This window comes from Vigna umbellata, chromosome 5, assembly GCF_029865625.1.
Source record: "Vigna umbellata cultivar VRB3 chromosome 5, Vumbellata_1.0, whole genome shotgun sequence".
Classification (NCBI taxonomy): Eukaryota; Viridiplantae; Streptophyta; class Magnoliopsida; order Fabales; family Fabaceae; genus Vigna; species Vigna umbellata.
Window position 1 is genome coordinate 67,276,595 of NC_142169.1, and position 16,665 is coordinate 67,293,259.

General features: G+C 29.1%; 1 protein-coding gene and 2 pseudogenes across 1 annotated transcript; all 3 read right to left on the minus strand.

Annotated features, from left to right (window-relative positions):
- Window positions 1-1,725: 1,725 nt before the first annotated feature.
- LOC124825868 (fasciclin-like arabinogalactan protein 11 pseudogene) lies at window positions 1,726-3,070 on the minus strand (annotated as a pseudogene).
- A 1,730-nt stretch (window positions 3,071-4,800) lies between these two features.
- On the minus strand, window positions 4,801-5,896 carry LOC124825867 (fasciclin-like arabinogalactan protein 11 pseudogene; annotated as a pseudogene).
- A 5,036-nt stretch (window positions 5,897-10,932) lies between these two features.
- Window positions 10,933-15,732, minus strand: LOC124825865 (uncharacterized). Its single transcript, XM_088115930.1, has 6 exons — window positions 15,678-15,732; window positions 15,299-15,382; window positions 13,635-14,102; window positions 13,444-13,533; window positions 11,774-12,183; window positions 10,933-11,607 (listed from the first exon to the last, which is right to left on the minus strand). The coding sequence occupies exons 1-6, from the start codon at window positions 15,730-15,732 to the stop codon at window positions 10,933-10,935; spliced, it is 1,782 nt and encodes a 593-aa protein (XP_087972056.1).
- Window positions 15,733-16,665: the final 933 nt, after the last annotated feature.

Here is a 16,665-nt window from a genome sequence, read left to right on the forward strand (position 1 = left end):
AAACATAAACGAAATATCAGCGCATAGTTTCTTTTTTTAATTCGTTAGTGCATAATTTTGGTAATACTGTAAATTATAATTTAATTATATTAACAATTATCAATTGTTCTGTATGATAAGATTATTAGTTTTGATAATATTTACTTAAAAAATCTTATTTATGATTTTTAATTGGCCGATAGTATAATTTTTTTATTGACAATGCCTACTACTTAAAAACATCCTGAATAATAATAAAAAATTATATTAATGTTAAATGTGATAATTATTATACTAATAAAAAATATTATTATAAAATATTTCAATGAAAGAGAAAAGGTAAATTATGTGAGTCCACTCCGGCCTTAGTTAGAAAGGATTGGATTGAACCAACGTGAGTTGTGCAAGTTAACGGACCTGCTGTGGTGTTTGAAAAAGATGGGCCCAGTAATGTGTGGTACTGTAATTAAGTTAATAAATGGTCGGTCTTAGTAATAATGTTGTTAATTTCGTAAGATATATTATTCAAAATTTTCAACTGTTAATAATTTCATTCATGGGATTGGGGCCACCAGTTACATTTTATTATTGGACAAAACTTACCCGGAGTACCACGTTGTTGTCCGATTAAATTTACAACTTTATTTTATTTACATTTTTTAAAATATATTATAAATTACAGAGGTAAAATATAAATATAATTGGAGAAGAATAGTTGTTGTGTATATTTAAATATTTTCATTATTATTCGAGGAATTATCCTCATCATTTGTAGTAATTGGGATTGTTCTTATAAGAATTGAGATGTCCTTATAACATCTTTCTTTTTTCCTTTTCTTTTTCTTATCCGAGATAACTTATTCGTTTTCAATTGAGGTAGATGTTTACAGATGCATTTCAATATTCAAGTCTTGTCAAATACAATAAATATATTATAAATGAATAAACAGTTTTTAGCTCCTAAAAAATGTATTCGTTTTATGAGTGTTATATAGACTTTTCCTAAATGAGCCTTTATGGCTAGGTCCAATGTAGGATTACTTAAGGTAATGTTTTTAATTAGAGTGTTGAATCTTCTTATTACTTTAATCATGTTCGTAATTAGGATTGAGATAATGTTTATCACAAAAATAATATTATCTCGGTTTTAAAAATTGTTAAATAACATTCAACACTAATGTGATATGTGCCATCAAATTTAATATTTTCAATTCATAATTTAATTACATAAGTGGTAATATTTTTTATTTGATTTTGTACCAAAAGAGTATCCTTTAATTCTTACATGCATATAATAATCTTTGTTTTTTTTTTAATATCCAATCTTGTCTTTTAATCTCTTTGATTTTAAATTGTGAAAATTGACAAAATTAACAATTACTTGAATAAGATACTTTAAGTGTGTGTATATATACAAGTACGATTTCGTTAATCAAAGTTTGAGTAAGAGTATTTTGGATACTTAAAATAAAATTTGTATAACTTACGCACGAACTATAAAACTAACATTAGAGGAATTAAGTATAATAAACTAATTTTAATTTGTAAAAGAAACTCGTTTTATTTCCTAAAGTATTTATAAGAAATTAAAAACAAAAAATTCCAACTGTAAATTACTTCTGCTAACAGAAATTTTTGATTAAAGGTATTTTTATATATATTTTAAAGGTTTTTTTTTTTTTTTTTTGAAAAAGAATAGGGTTAGGGTCACCGAAGCTGATGCAGTAGTAAAAGGAAAAGGAAAAAGAAAAGAAATTGAGCGTGTATACGCATTTAAATCCAATGCTACATGCAAACAATTAAAGCAGAAGACGAATCACTCACAAAACTCAAAACAGCACAACTGAAGCACTCATCCTTTCTCACCCTCTCCACATCACATTATGGCCTCACCCATCAAAGCAATCCCAGTAACAATAGCCACAAATATTCCCTTCGCACCAAACTTCAAACTCATGGAAACGGCAGAAGAAGCTTCAGCGGGCAAGTCCTTGTTGTCACCATTATCACTATCATCACCGCCGGCACCATCACCGGCCTTCGTTTTATCAGTCTTCGGCGTTGCCCCTTTAGCCTTCGACGGTGCCGGGGCAGGAGCCTCACTGGGAAGCACAAGGTCGAGAGGGAGAAGCACCTTGTCGACCTGGTATATGGCAAGCTTGTTGTCCGTGTAAACAGTTCCAGTAACGGAGGCGTTGACGGCGCCGGTGGCCATGCTGACCTGGCTACTGCCGAAGGTGGTGACGTTGAGCTGCAGCCGTTTGGGGTCGTCGCCGGCCTGAGTCTGAACGGGATTGGTGAGGGTGTCGAAGTTTGAGATCGAAATGAAGGAAGAGAGCGTGTGGAATTGCAGGAGTTCTACTTTTTGTCTGTCGCTGAGAGAGTTGAGGAAACCGGCTTTAAGTTTTGAGAAGGCACCGTCTTCTGGGGCGAAGAGAGTTAAACCTCCCGAGCCTGAGGTTAGAAGCTGTGAGTTGAGTTGGTTGATGAGTTGCGTGGTTTTGAGGAGCCTGATGAGGACGGAGAATCGCTTGGCTTTTCTGAGGATTTGGACTATGTCAATGGAGGGTGGTTTTGGGACAGTGGGAGTGGGGGCTCCACTTGGCGTCACGGGGACTAAGGGTACGGTGTTGAATCCAGGGGCTGGAGCAGTGGCCGGCGGAGAGGGTGGTGTGAATGCTGGAGGTGATGGTTGCGGTGGAGATGGGGTTGATGAAAGTGGGGCTTGAACTGGCGAGAGTTGGGCTGAAATGGTGTGGAAGAAGGCAAGTGCTAGAACTAGTAAAATAGAGGGTGAGAAGAGAGATTGTTGTGTCTTCATTTTAGGGTTGAGGAGTGAGAGCTTAGGTGAGGGTGTACTGAAGGTGCTGGTACTTGTGAGTGTAGTGTTGTAAGGAAAGAGGGGGTTTTATTCTGGGTCTGGGAGAGCGATTTGTGTATAGATAGGTGTGTAGGGTTAAAGGAAAGGTGAGTTGCATCTTTCTCAGGGAAGTGGGAAATATGCTTTAGCTATGATGGAAATGGAAAGGTGGTGCATCGGAGAAGAGATTTGGCAGTGATAAAGGAGTTGGAGGCGAAAATGCATTGAACTGTGGACGTATGGAACTATCTGTGTCGATGTCGTAGTTGCAATCAAATTGTCCCTGAAAATGTAGTTGCTGAAAAGGGAGTATTATGGTGTGTGATCTGTTTAGAGGTTGAGTTATAACATCCATGATGATGAATGAGGAAGAAAAGGAAATCAAATTATTAGTCTGCCAGGTTTTTCTACAAGGACTGGGGAGCTAAGAATCACAGTTGAAAGTTGAAACCTACCATACTTTTATGTTCTAGATACACCTTTCTTTTAGTATATCCCATCTCCACCATTTTTACATTTCATAATTATTACTGTTTTATTCGGCCTAATGCATCTGAACATTAGTTTTAGTTCTCTCTAAATAAAATCTCTTCATTTTCTTTCAGGTAGGCTTTCTTTTCGGTGTTATATCACAACAACATTTTAAAAAAGAAAAAGGAAATGGAGGGTGTGGTCTCTATCAATAAAAACTTGTACGACATAAAAACAAAAAAAATGATAAAAATACTGTAAAAGGTTAGGAAAGCTATTATCGTTAAGTATCCGATGAAGTGTGCTGAATGCATTTTTAGAAAAGAAAAATATTCATTGCATTTTTTACTTCCGATTTACTTTTGAAAAGGTACAAACTATACTTACACGCACAAAATAAAATGAAAAGGAAGTTTCATTTTGATTGATGTTGCTTTTAAAAATTACAGAAAAAGGTTATCCCACTTTAATCATATACCAATCAAATTTCGAAAAAAAGAGAGGAAGGCAGGTAGATTCCTCTCTGCCAAGAATGTTTAATTTCTTATATCTTTTTAAAGTTAGAAAACCACTTCTAACAATTTTTAATGAAATTATTTTTTAACCAGAAAAGTGTGGGTTCATAGAGAGGTAACGCCGAGATTAAATCCTCACCATAATACCATATCATGATTGTTTTTCTTCTTCTAAAACTTTCAATTGAGATGAAAACCTAACCATCTCTTGTTTAACTGTGAATGAATATATTGCAAACTTCTCGTTGAATATAAGTATTTTATTTATAAATATTTTACTCGTCCAATATTTTCACAAATAACACTAATTATTAAATATTTTGAGAAAATCAACACCAATTATCCATGATAAAACTTATATAATAAATCATGATATCATATTCAATATAAAACTTAAAAGTAATATGTTTATTTATCTTCATATATATATATATATATATATATATATATATATATATATATATATATATATATATATATATATATATATATATATTTCTTATCTTGTTTATTATATCAAATTTATTGGTTCAACTTGTTGAACAGAAAAACTAGTATTCATTTGAATTAGTATCAAACCAATTATAACACAAGAGGTTAAATTTTTTAACTAATTAATGCAATAACAAGTATTTTTTCGTTGTATTTAGTTTTTTTTTTGTGGAAACCTATATAGTTATTAATAAATTTTATTTATCATTGTGAAGTATGCGATATGAATTTTATATGTAACTTACTATTGTCAGTGTGACTGTAACTTTATAAATAAAGTTTATTATTTTATTTTTTTATTAATCTGCTTCATATGTAGTCGCAGATGTAAAATAAAAAGCAAAACAAAATTGTAATTTCTAAACTCCATATAAATAAGACAAAACAGAGGAAAAGCATAACTAAATGCCTTTACCTATAACAGTATTTCTATTTCAGAGTCTTTTTCCCATTAACGAGACCCAGACGTTTGCAATTCAAAGCTATAATAAAAGGCTCATGCTTTCAATTCTGCTTTCTTACAAAATATATTACGTTTTATTGTATGAACTAATCATAAAAGAAAATAAGGCAAGGTAGCTCTGAAAACAGTACTGTTCCCGGGACAAACAGAGCAAACCAAGACAAAATTATGAAGAAAAATTCCACAAAAAAGAAAAAAACTTGTTTTGAAAAGAAAGGATCAGACTACGAATGGTGTTCCTCATATGGAGATTATTACTGCAGCGACTAAAGCAAGACCTAGGGACTCCAAAATTGTTCCAGGAATGCTAATTAAGTTGATGGCATTGGCACCCGAAGTGGCTCTGTTTGTTTTTCCCTTATCATCATCTTCTGCAGATGAGTTATCTTTATCAGCTTTAGGCGCATTTGCCAAAGTGGGAGCAGGAGCTGTAGGCTTAGGCTTTGAGAAATCCAAAGGAAGAAGCACCTTGTCGACGTGATAAATGGCAAGTGTCTTATCAGTGTAAACAATGCCTGTGAGAGTAGCATTCACCACCCCAGTCGAAATATTCACACTATTCCCATATGCAGTCACATTTATTTGATATCCATTGGGGCTATCACTGGCCAGTGTCATCACTGGGTTGCTAAGGGAATCAAAGTTAGAGCTTGAGACATAAAACGGAAGAACGTGGAACTGTATCAATGCTTTCTGTTGGCGATCATCAAGAGAGTTGAAGTAACCTGCTTTAAGTTGTGAGAATGCACCATCGTCAGGTGCAAGAAAGGTTAAACCTCCTCCTGATTTTGTAGTGACCAACTGTGCATTCACTTGGTTGATGATTTGCGTGGTTTTTAGCAAGCGAATTAGCGTGTTGAACGATTTGGCCTTCCTTAGAATCTTGATAATGTCTTGATTAGAAGAAGAGTCAGAGATGGGTGATTGGGGTAATGAAGGGACCAATGGTTTTGCTGGAGCTGGAGCTGGTGTGGCACGGACAGGTTTAGGGGCTGCAGCAGGTGATTGGGCCAAAGTGGGGGTAGAAAATATGAAAACCAAAAGTACTGGATGGAAATAGAAGATGATTTGCTTCTTCATGTCCTTTTGGCAATTGAAAGTTCTAGATTGATTGGTTGCTTTTGGAAATGTGCAAATTTGCTATTAACAGGTTGTTGTTATTACAATGATTGTTTGCCGAGTGGAATGTAATGGAACATGCTGATTTTATAGACAGTGGCATAAATTATTGGTTGTTAAAATGTGCAGTTATGAAAATAAGGTATAGTGGTCGGAGATTAAGGTGGTATGTCAAGCGTGATAAGGTGACAGAAGGGATTTCGCTGTTGTTGCGGCTGCCTCTTGCTTAGAAGTGCAGAAAGGAAAGGATTGAGAGCTTGATTGTAAGAAGATAAAAGGTATATCAGACTTTATTATTTCATACAGATAAGTAAAACCCCCTTTTTCATCCAAGAATAACCGATGTCAAATCACTTCTTGAACGAAAAAAGCCTATTGAAATTATTTTTGAATAACTAAGTTATATTTGAAAGTCGGGACTATTATAATTGTGAGTCCAAGAGTGTTGGAAGTCTCACGTTGATTAGGGATAATGTCAAATTATAATATATAAGGGGTGCAAACCTCACCATATAAATCAGTTTTGTGGGGTTGAGTTAGATTTAAACTCACTTACTAATATGATAAGAGTCATGATTAGAGCTATCCTAACAAGGTCTACATAAACATTCTGTTCACCCATTGTTGAACCGCTATCGGATCACTCATTTCTAGTATGACACTCAAATACAACGAGTTTACTTTCCATTATTATCGGAAAAATAAATTATGAATGCTGACGACCATTTGGTAGGGATGGTTCCTGGAGACTATCAGATGATAGAGAGTAACCACTAATGTTGGAATTCTTATGATAACGTTCATGTTGAAATGGGACACCTGCTCTACTAGAGTTAATTGCACCGTAAACATCTTCAAGAATGACAGAAAACTTTGCTCCTTCTTCGTCTTGTAATAAAGACGCATAGTTATAGAGTTTTCTCTCCACTTTGGAAACCAAATAAGTTTCCTACTTTTGAAAGTTGTTGTAAAAATCAATAAAAATTTCCAATACTAATGCTAGTAGTAGTGAAAATTTAAAAGGTCTATAAGAAGTGGTGAATGCATCTTCAATTTTGTTTACAGTTGTTTAGAAAATAATTATTTAAAAAGTAATTTTTTGTAAAAGTAAAAGGGAAATTTAAAGGTAATTTCAAATGCATATGGATGTGAAGATATCATTGTCCAAAGCACTCATTATAGTAAAATATTTTATTAAAAAAATTTGTGTAATGAATATTCTTTAGGAACAATATTTATGTTAAAATACTTTTGTGAGATAGTTAAAATCTTCTAACCAGAGAGGGGATCTCCATCTTAGGAGAGAGATATTGTAATAGAGAGATGATTATGTAGACATCACCATATATATATATATATATATATATATATATATATATATATATATATATATATATATATATATATATATATATATATATATATATATATATATATATATATATATATATATATATATATTTTTTTTTTTTTTTTTTCTAATAAAGTTTAAGAGATTATATAATTTTAAAAAAAGTTAAAATTTTGATTTTCCTTACATTTTGATTTAATTAAGTGCTTGCAATAATCTAGTAAAATTACACTCAAAGAAATTTATGATTTTGATTTTAACTTCCTTTCCTTTGTATAAGTACTTTTTTTTAGAAATTGTTACACATTTTTTTCTTCCTATTCTAATTATTTGACTTACTATAAAATAAATTCACATATCTAAGATATTTTGTGTTGTTGAAATGATATATGTAAATTAAATAATTTTTACATTTCATAATTAAATATTTTTATTCTTTTTTAATATATTTTTTTACATAAGAATGTTTAACTATCAATTTAAGAGTTGAGTTGCATAAACCCTTCATTTATTGAGTAATATAAAAATTATTTTATTTATTCTCTTATCTTTAATTTTTGTTTCACTAGAATATTTTTGTTTTGCTAAAAAAATTTTCATTATCTTTCAATAGTTTCACTAGTTTGATTTGTGAAAATATTAATTTTTTTAATGTTGTTTTATTCAATGATGTATCAAATTGTTTCAAAGATACATATTTGATTATTTTTAATTTTTTTAATATTTTATTTGTTGTTATTTTTATCATGTAGAATATTTATTGATATTTTTTTTATATAATTATTTTTATTTTCTAACATAAGTGTAATTCTATTACTACCATTATATAAAGAAATCGATTAGTATAATACAGTAATTTAATATAATTGTCATGAATTTTGTGATAAGATGTGATTTCATTCAATATATGGAATAGTTTCTATGACATTTGATTATTTTTATTTTTTTTAATATTTAATTTGTTGTTATTTTTATCATGTAAAATAATTTTTGATATTTTTATATAATTATTTTTATTTTCTAATATAAGTGTAATTTTATTATTACGATTGAATAAATAAATCGATTAATATAATATTATAATTTAATGTTATTCTAATGAATTTTATATGAAATGAAAAGAAAGAAACAAAGAATATGTATATTGTTTATGATGGGATCATAAATCTTTTATGTACCTTACTCTTTTTCTTTTCTGAATATCAATATTCTTAATTTGGTTCCTAATCAAATTAAAATATTACATATAGTATTTGCATTTCATGGTATATCTATACTCTTGGTCATATATATAATTAATTAAATTATTTTGATACTTTGACTAATAAAATAATAATCTTAACCCATTTTATTATATATATATATATATATATATATATATATATATATATATATATATATATATATATATATTTGAACAAATTGCTAACACTATCATTTTGTTTACATGGTATAAAACTCATGTTGACTTTGGATTCTAGTGCTAAGGTCTCACATAATATTCCTTGAATCTTTCAATTAATTGTTTTTTTTATTGTGTTTTGTTTTTTTATTCTCAGCATGTGATGCATTTAAGTGTAATTAATTCGATAAACAATTTGAAATAGTTTTAATAATAACTAAAAAACAATTTAAATTTACTATACAGTTCAACTATCAGCATGCGCATTGGTCGATGGGATTTTTGAATTATAGAATCAAGATACAGTTTACTTTTAAACTGCTCTGATCTTAGTACTTAAAATATAAAATTGTCTTACTAGAAGTTATAAATAATTAAATATACGAGGAAAAGTCGTTGGATTAAAATACACGCTTATAACAATGATTTAATATATATATATATATATATATATATATATATATATATAAGACTAATTAATCTAATAAAAACATTACATTTGAGTTAAAAAACTAGTAAAAGTACATGCGTTAGGAACATGAACATGAGTTTTTTACTTTTTTTAAAAATTCATTAAATTCTAAAATAAATTTATAAAAATAATTAATTGGTATATTTTTTTATTATTAGACAGTTTTTTACTATAAATAATTATTTGAGTTAAGAAATAGTTATTAAAAAAATAAAATAGTAAAATAGTTATTTTAATTTATAAAATAATTAAATTTAGTTAACCTTAGTTAGTCTATCTGATTTGTTCTATTAGCTTCTGTTTTTTCTTTTTTTAATCCTCCCTTAGCTTCTCTCTGTAACAGACTTTTTTCATCAATATCAGTTTTTTGTTTTCTTTGGTTGATGCTTGTTATCTAATTTGTGATAGATAGTTTATTATAATTCAAATTAGATAAAAATGCGAGATAGTGAAAATATACTTAGTCTTCTTTAGGACGGATATGAATGTTTAGAACATGAAGAATTACGTGAATACAATTCTAGAGAGAGGGAATCCCCATCTTAATTGTAACACAGAGTTTTTTCAAATGTGTCGATAAAGCTTTTAATAATTTGGAAACAATCTAATTCTTTTGAGATAATCATGCAGACATTAACAGACATCCTTTTCTAATAAAGTTTAAGAGATTTTATAATTAAAAAAAGTTTACAATTTTAATCCTTGTAAAATTACACTCAAAGAAATTTATATTTTGATTTTAGTACTTTCTTTTATATCACCACATTTAGTAACATTAAAAGAATTAATAAAACAAAAAAAATGTTACTAAATTGGTAACATTTTATTAAATACTAAGTATATATATAATTATTATCTTTTCAATAATTTTTTCATATATTAATAGACGCATTTTACCAAAAATTTTCAGTGACACTTTTTTTTTTCAATTCCAAAAGTCATATTTAGTGTAATAATTAAATATAATACTCAAGAATGGTATAATAATTATTATAAAATAATCATTAAAATTTATTATAAATAATTTTATTAAAATATTAAAAAAATACTAAAATTTATTACCTTTCAATGAAATATTATTAATAATATTTTTCACATTTAGTTACTTTTTTAATATTACTAAATGTAGTGTATGGCTGGGTGATCATACCACTGTAGATGGACAAATGGTCACGTATGTGAAAAATATTCAACTCGATATGATGAAGACCATCCAGTCGACAGGATTAAAAGTTGGATGGACAATTTCTTGGGAAAATAATTCTTTAAAAAACATTGCAAATCAAGATTAAGGGTAAGTAGTGATTAGTGTATAATACGTCGAGATTAGGATTTTACTAATCTTATAATTTTATCTCAAAAATTATAAATAAAAATTAAAGTTAAGAGATAAGTCATTGCATTTATTGTGAATTTAAGACTTTGTTCTGATCCCGATAGAATTAATTACTGATTTAGGCATCGAAACCAAGGAAGACTTGGACTTAAAACAGTTACCGGGACCCTTACAACTAAGAAGTGAAAGGGTGAATACGTGTTTTGTGTAGTTACTCTGTCCTAGGTCCGGAAAACTAAATATAATACATGGAGATTCTAAATTTCCATAAAGAGCATTATTTATTTATTAGAATGATGAGGAGAAGTGATTTGACACGTTCTTAAAATTTGAAATGTCCACCATCAAAAGGCAAATAATACAATCTCAAGAAAACAAATCACAGCACTAGATGAAATGTAAAAGAGCCTGAAAATAAGAAACGTCTTGCATTTCAAGGGCACAATCTCATATTTAGTTTATTGAAGGACATTCAAGCCTTTTTCTTTGCGAATGTGAGGAAGAGCTGATATATCTTGCAGATTGGCCGTAACATTATTGGCCTATCTGATGGAGCATCCTCCAAATAAGATAGCACTGAACACACAATGCCAATCCATCGGTTATAATCAAGTGTAAGATGCACAACCAATATTATCAAACCAAGTGTACAAATGAAGTAAAGGATCCAATTGGATAATTCAAAGATCAACACTGAACCGCAAGTCAGAGCAGGAAACATGAGTGCAAGAGAGGCGAAAAGTGACACATTCCCAAATACCAGCTTTGTTTGCCGCAACCGGACAGACTCTTCCTCTGCTTTTGACCAACATACAGGAAGAATAACCGAAGCGTAGAAGAACATAGACGAAACACATAAACATGTTCCAAATGCAAGGGACAGAAAGAAAAACGTATACCATATCTTCCTTGAAAAAAAAGGAGTATTTCTATGATTGATATCCGCAATAGGAATGGTCATACCTCCGGTGATCCCTAGGCTGATAATCAGAGTTGCTACCACTAACAATGTATTGGCCATAGCTTGCAGTCCTGATATTGATTCCTTGTGCAAAATTTCGTGTGTCAGATAGAACAATCCTTTAGGAGTCAAACCATCTTTGTTTTTCATTGTTTTCATTGCAGGTGGAACTATTTTCTCCACATCCTGTTTGGATAAAAGTGAAGACTATTAGTATAATGAGGAAGATAAAGAAGATAAGTATCGAAGTAATTATTAAAAAAAAAGTATTATAAATGCATTAAGGAACAAAAGACAATTAAGTAAAGATTATTCATAAAAAAAGGCTAACCGTGCAGACAAGCATACGTACCTGAAACCATTTCTCCTCACTACTCATTAGAACATGGTTTGTTGAAAATCCGGGTTTTTTTTCAGGTTGTCCCATCTTTCCAGCTAAGTGCAGAACAGTGTTATGCTCAGAATCAACCAGTTTTGTCATAATATTCTTTGCACCCCGCTTGCTTAATATTAGTTTGTAGACAGATTTTTGTCGATGTAGAATAGCAATGTGAAGTAAGCTTTGGTTGCTAGAATTCACTTCAAATAGCAAATCAGGATGGTACTTTAACAGAAGTTCTAAAATATTAGTGTTTCCTGATTTTGCTGCATCGAACATTGCTTTCGACAATTGTGCATGGTTGATAGTATCTTTCTGCTTTTCCATGCCTTTAAAAACAGAATCTACAATCTCTCGATAGCCAATAGTTTCCTCGCAAAGGGCTGCCATTGAGTTTAAATTATTAGCCCCATTTAGTTTAGGTGCTATTTTAGTCAAATATTTTGGGATATGATTCTCATTGAAATAATAGCTGTAGGGGTTACATCACTTATTGTGTAATATATGTGAAATTAGTTAAATTATTATCATATCCTAAAATCTGGATTTTTCTTTTCTTTGACTGTTATTAAAATGTATTCAATTCAATAAAAGTATATATTAAACTTTTTTATATTTATGCCTAAATATATCCAAACATAATATATATATATATTAGGTTGACTTACAAGGTCTAACAAAGGTGATAATGAAATGTAGGTCATTGTTTGGTAGAAGGAGGAGATTATGGCCAAAGTACAGTACGATGTAATTAGTCTGCTTCCAAAAGCTATAAGTAAGATAGTTTTGAACTCGGAATCAAGTCAAGTTCAATTAGGACACATCAGGTAATAAGTTAGACTTTGATTATTTGGTTGGTCTAGAGCTAACACAAATCTAATAGATGGCAATGACACAAATTAGGTCAAGATTTACTAAGTTGAGTTAGATTCACACATCAAAATCATGAGTATATTAGATTAAGTTGGATCGATCTTAGGTGAAGTTGAGCTAAGTTATTATAAAAAAAACTCTTTAATAATAATTAATTTTAATGATAAGAATATGTTTAATAATTAAAAATATGTTTAGTGATTAATTTAAAGAACAATTTCTTAATTAAAGACCAATTTTTCTATAATTAAAATCTTATTAATTATTGTTAGTGACCAATTTAAAAACTAATTCATAATATAAACTATTTTACTTACCAATTTAAAAACTAATTATAATTTTTTAAAACTATATTAAATACCAATAATTTTTAGTTTATAAATTGATATTTAAATTGATTAATAACTAATTAGCTTTGTCACTAAAATTCATTATTCAATAATTTTGTTGTAGCGAGTTTATTCTCATCCATGTGAACTAGAATCTATCCAAGCTCATATAAACCCAAATTATAAGAAAAAAAAATATGAATTTGAGAATATTAACAATTTTTAATTTTTAATTTTTTTAAGGTGAAATTTTTTAAATTTAAATAATTCAGTTGCTCTTGTGAAATTTTAAAATTTTAATTATCTCAAACAAACTACAAAATATATTTTAAAAAATTTTAAATCCACCAAACAAATAAATTATTTTATTAAATTTTGTCGTACAAAGATAACATATATACTATTGTAAGAATATATGTAAGGAATATGAAAACTCACAACATTGAGCTAGCATTTGCAAAGCCGTCAACCTCTCTTCGTTTTCAACAGTAACAAGTTTGGGTTCGCTATCCAATAATTCTGATGTGATAGCTGTCATATGCCCAGAGGGAAGTGAAGAAAAGCATGCGTAAGAGAAAAATGGCATCGTAACATATTACTGTTAAGAAAAGAAGAGATTTGCATGAGCTTACTGTAAATGTTGTTGTTGATTGTCAAGAAAAATAGCTTCACAATGTCTGGGAAGGATAGCTTGTGATGTGGGTCCTCTGAAGTCTTTCGAAATAAGAATTTTGTCATCGGAATGTGACCTGCAGAAGATGCTATTTCAATTGGAAGCATATGGTTTTGGTCTCTAATCCACAGCAGCCATGGATTCTTGCAAAACAGAATTTTAGCAATTTCCACATTTCCAGTCATCGCAGCCAAACAAAAGGCCGTGTTCCCTTCTGCCTTGTAATTTTCCAAATCTTCTTTGTCCATACAATGCATCAACTCTTTCACAAAAGTAGTTTGTTCCATGCTCACTGCAACGTGTGTGGCTGTTGTTCCGACACCGTTTAATGGAATTCGCCACCAATAAGGATGAATTTTATAATAGGATGAAGCCTCAATCCAATTTCCAGAAGCTGCTGTTATATATATTTGCCTTTTCTGCGTTTCTGCATATCGTGTCTTTATATAATCAACTTTCTTTCACAACCTTCAATATTAATAATATATATGTTTTACATTGATAATATATGTTGTAACGTTATTTAATAAGTTTTACGCAATCCTTATTTTGATATAACGAGCCTTTCCCCTCTAAAATTTCCCCATTTTTCTAAAATAATAAGATAATGAAAATGTGTTAAATATTAGTTAAAGTCAGATATATATAATTTTGAATGGTGATGATATTTCAATGCTGTACCATATCGGTTGAATAGAATTAATAATATTACTCAAAATTTAGATTATTTCAAAAGATTTATCATTTGACAAAATTTATGCACTGTTTCAGCAAGCAACCTTGTAAAAAGATGGGACATCCCAAATATCTGTCATATTTATTTAATTTTTTTTGTTGCTGATAAAAAACACGTGAAAGAATATATATATATATATATATATATATATATATATATATATATATATATATGTACATTTTGATAGCAAAGTAAATATGAATATTGGTTTTTATCGACAAAATTTGTTAATTAAAGAGTATATTCAGTATATTAAGAGCAAAAGAGTTTTAGTATTAATATTCAAATTACCCAGTAAGTTTGAGAATTAACTATGCAAATTATAAGGAAAATAAAATACACATATAAAGAATTATAAAGTTGTATTAAGTTTAATTCTTTTGATCCTGAAATTTTATTATAACTCCAGAAAAAGAATTATACATACATACATACATGTAAATTATAATTACTTGTAAAAAATTTCAAAATTAGATAAAAAAAATTACAGTAAAAAAAACATTTCATAAATAAAATTTATTTATAATTTCTGCATTTTAAAAACATTTTTTTACCAAACATAACCTAAGAACTTTCATCTACCAACTATAAGTTAGTTTTATAGTTATTGTTGTGAAACATAGTCTATATATATATATATATATATATATATATATATATATATATATATATATATATATATATATATATGCACCATATTTTTATCCATTTGAAAGGTTAATCCTACATATTTGTTAGTAAATCCATTCGAGGTTTCTTACTTAAATAAATTAAAGTATAAAAAGGTAATTATAAGAAACAAATTAAGACATGCAGACAAAAAAAAAAAAAAAACTTAAATAAGTCTGAAATGGAAGAACAACAAATAAACCAATTAAAACTCATACCGTCCGGCTCTGGTAAACTTCTTTCGAGTGGCAGTAATTGTGAATTCTGTGTGTGATGGATAACAATATTCAGTTCTGTACCATCTGTAAATGCATTTATCAAAAGGATATGTAATTATGATGTTTTAGATGAGATATGAAACATCAGTGATGCAGAAATAAACTAAATAAAAAGAACGCAAACAAAATAGCAAAGTGCAATGTTATTTATACAACTAGGAAGTGAAATTTGGAAAGTAAATACTTTGTCTGTAATTAACTTTGTGGTTATAGATAATACTAAAAGTAGAAAAGTTAAACAGTGTAGGAACGCATTAATGTATAAAATTTAGAGTTGAAGATATTAAGAAGGTGATTTATAAGTTAGAACTACTCATACTCTCAGGCTTGGTAATTGCACCCGAGTTTGATATTTGCGGCGAGACTTTCATCATTCTGATTCCGGCTGCTGGAAATAGAGAGAACAGATAATTTTGTATGAGAAGAATGAAAGAAAAGAAGTTGGGGAAGGTTTAACATGGTGGTTTGCCTTGGAATTCCATTATATAGCTCGTTCTTGTATTGACTTCGAATTCTATTGCCGAATTTCCTTTCTTCAAGAGGTATCATATTCAACCAGGCTGTTCTGTTGCAAGTTTTAATATCCATTCAATATTCGCTCCATCTTTAAATTATTTTTTTTCTAACAATCTTTAAATTAATGAAACTCAAGTCACCTAAACAAATGTTAAGATTAATACTACCAATAATTGAAAGTTTGTAACGTATTTTAAAATTTAAATGGCCTTAGTACGCATGTTTGAATCGTATTTTAAATAGTTGATTAACAATCAAACGAAAAATGCTTTCATACATATGTAGCCTGTACTTGTAGATACATATAGCATGTGGTGCGACTGTTTCTTTATTCTTAGCATGCGATGCATGTAAGTGTAATTAAATTGAGAAACAATTTCAAATAGTTTAGTAATAATAAATTAATTAGAATAACTACACTTTTTGTATCAGCTCTACAGTTCAGCTATGAACATGCTCATTGTCTATATGAACGAGAAGATAAAATGTGAGCTATATAAAATCAATATACAGATCCTCTGCAATTTATCATACTGCAGGAATCTCAGTACTAAAATAATAATTTTGTTTTTTTTAAAAGTTATAAATAATTAGATATAAAGAGTTGAATAGTTGGATTAGATTCCATCATTGCAATTTATTTTTTGTTTTTCTTCTCATTTACATTTTTTATCCTTTGCTTTATATACTTATAGAGATAAGATCACAGCAAAAATTTCAGCATCAAATTTCTAGCTCACCTATACTTAGGCATCTCAAATTGAATTCTAAATTGAAACATAATTTAGGGT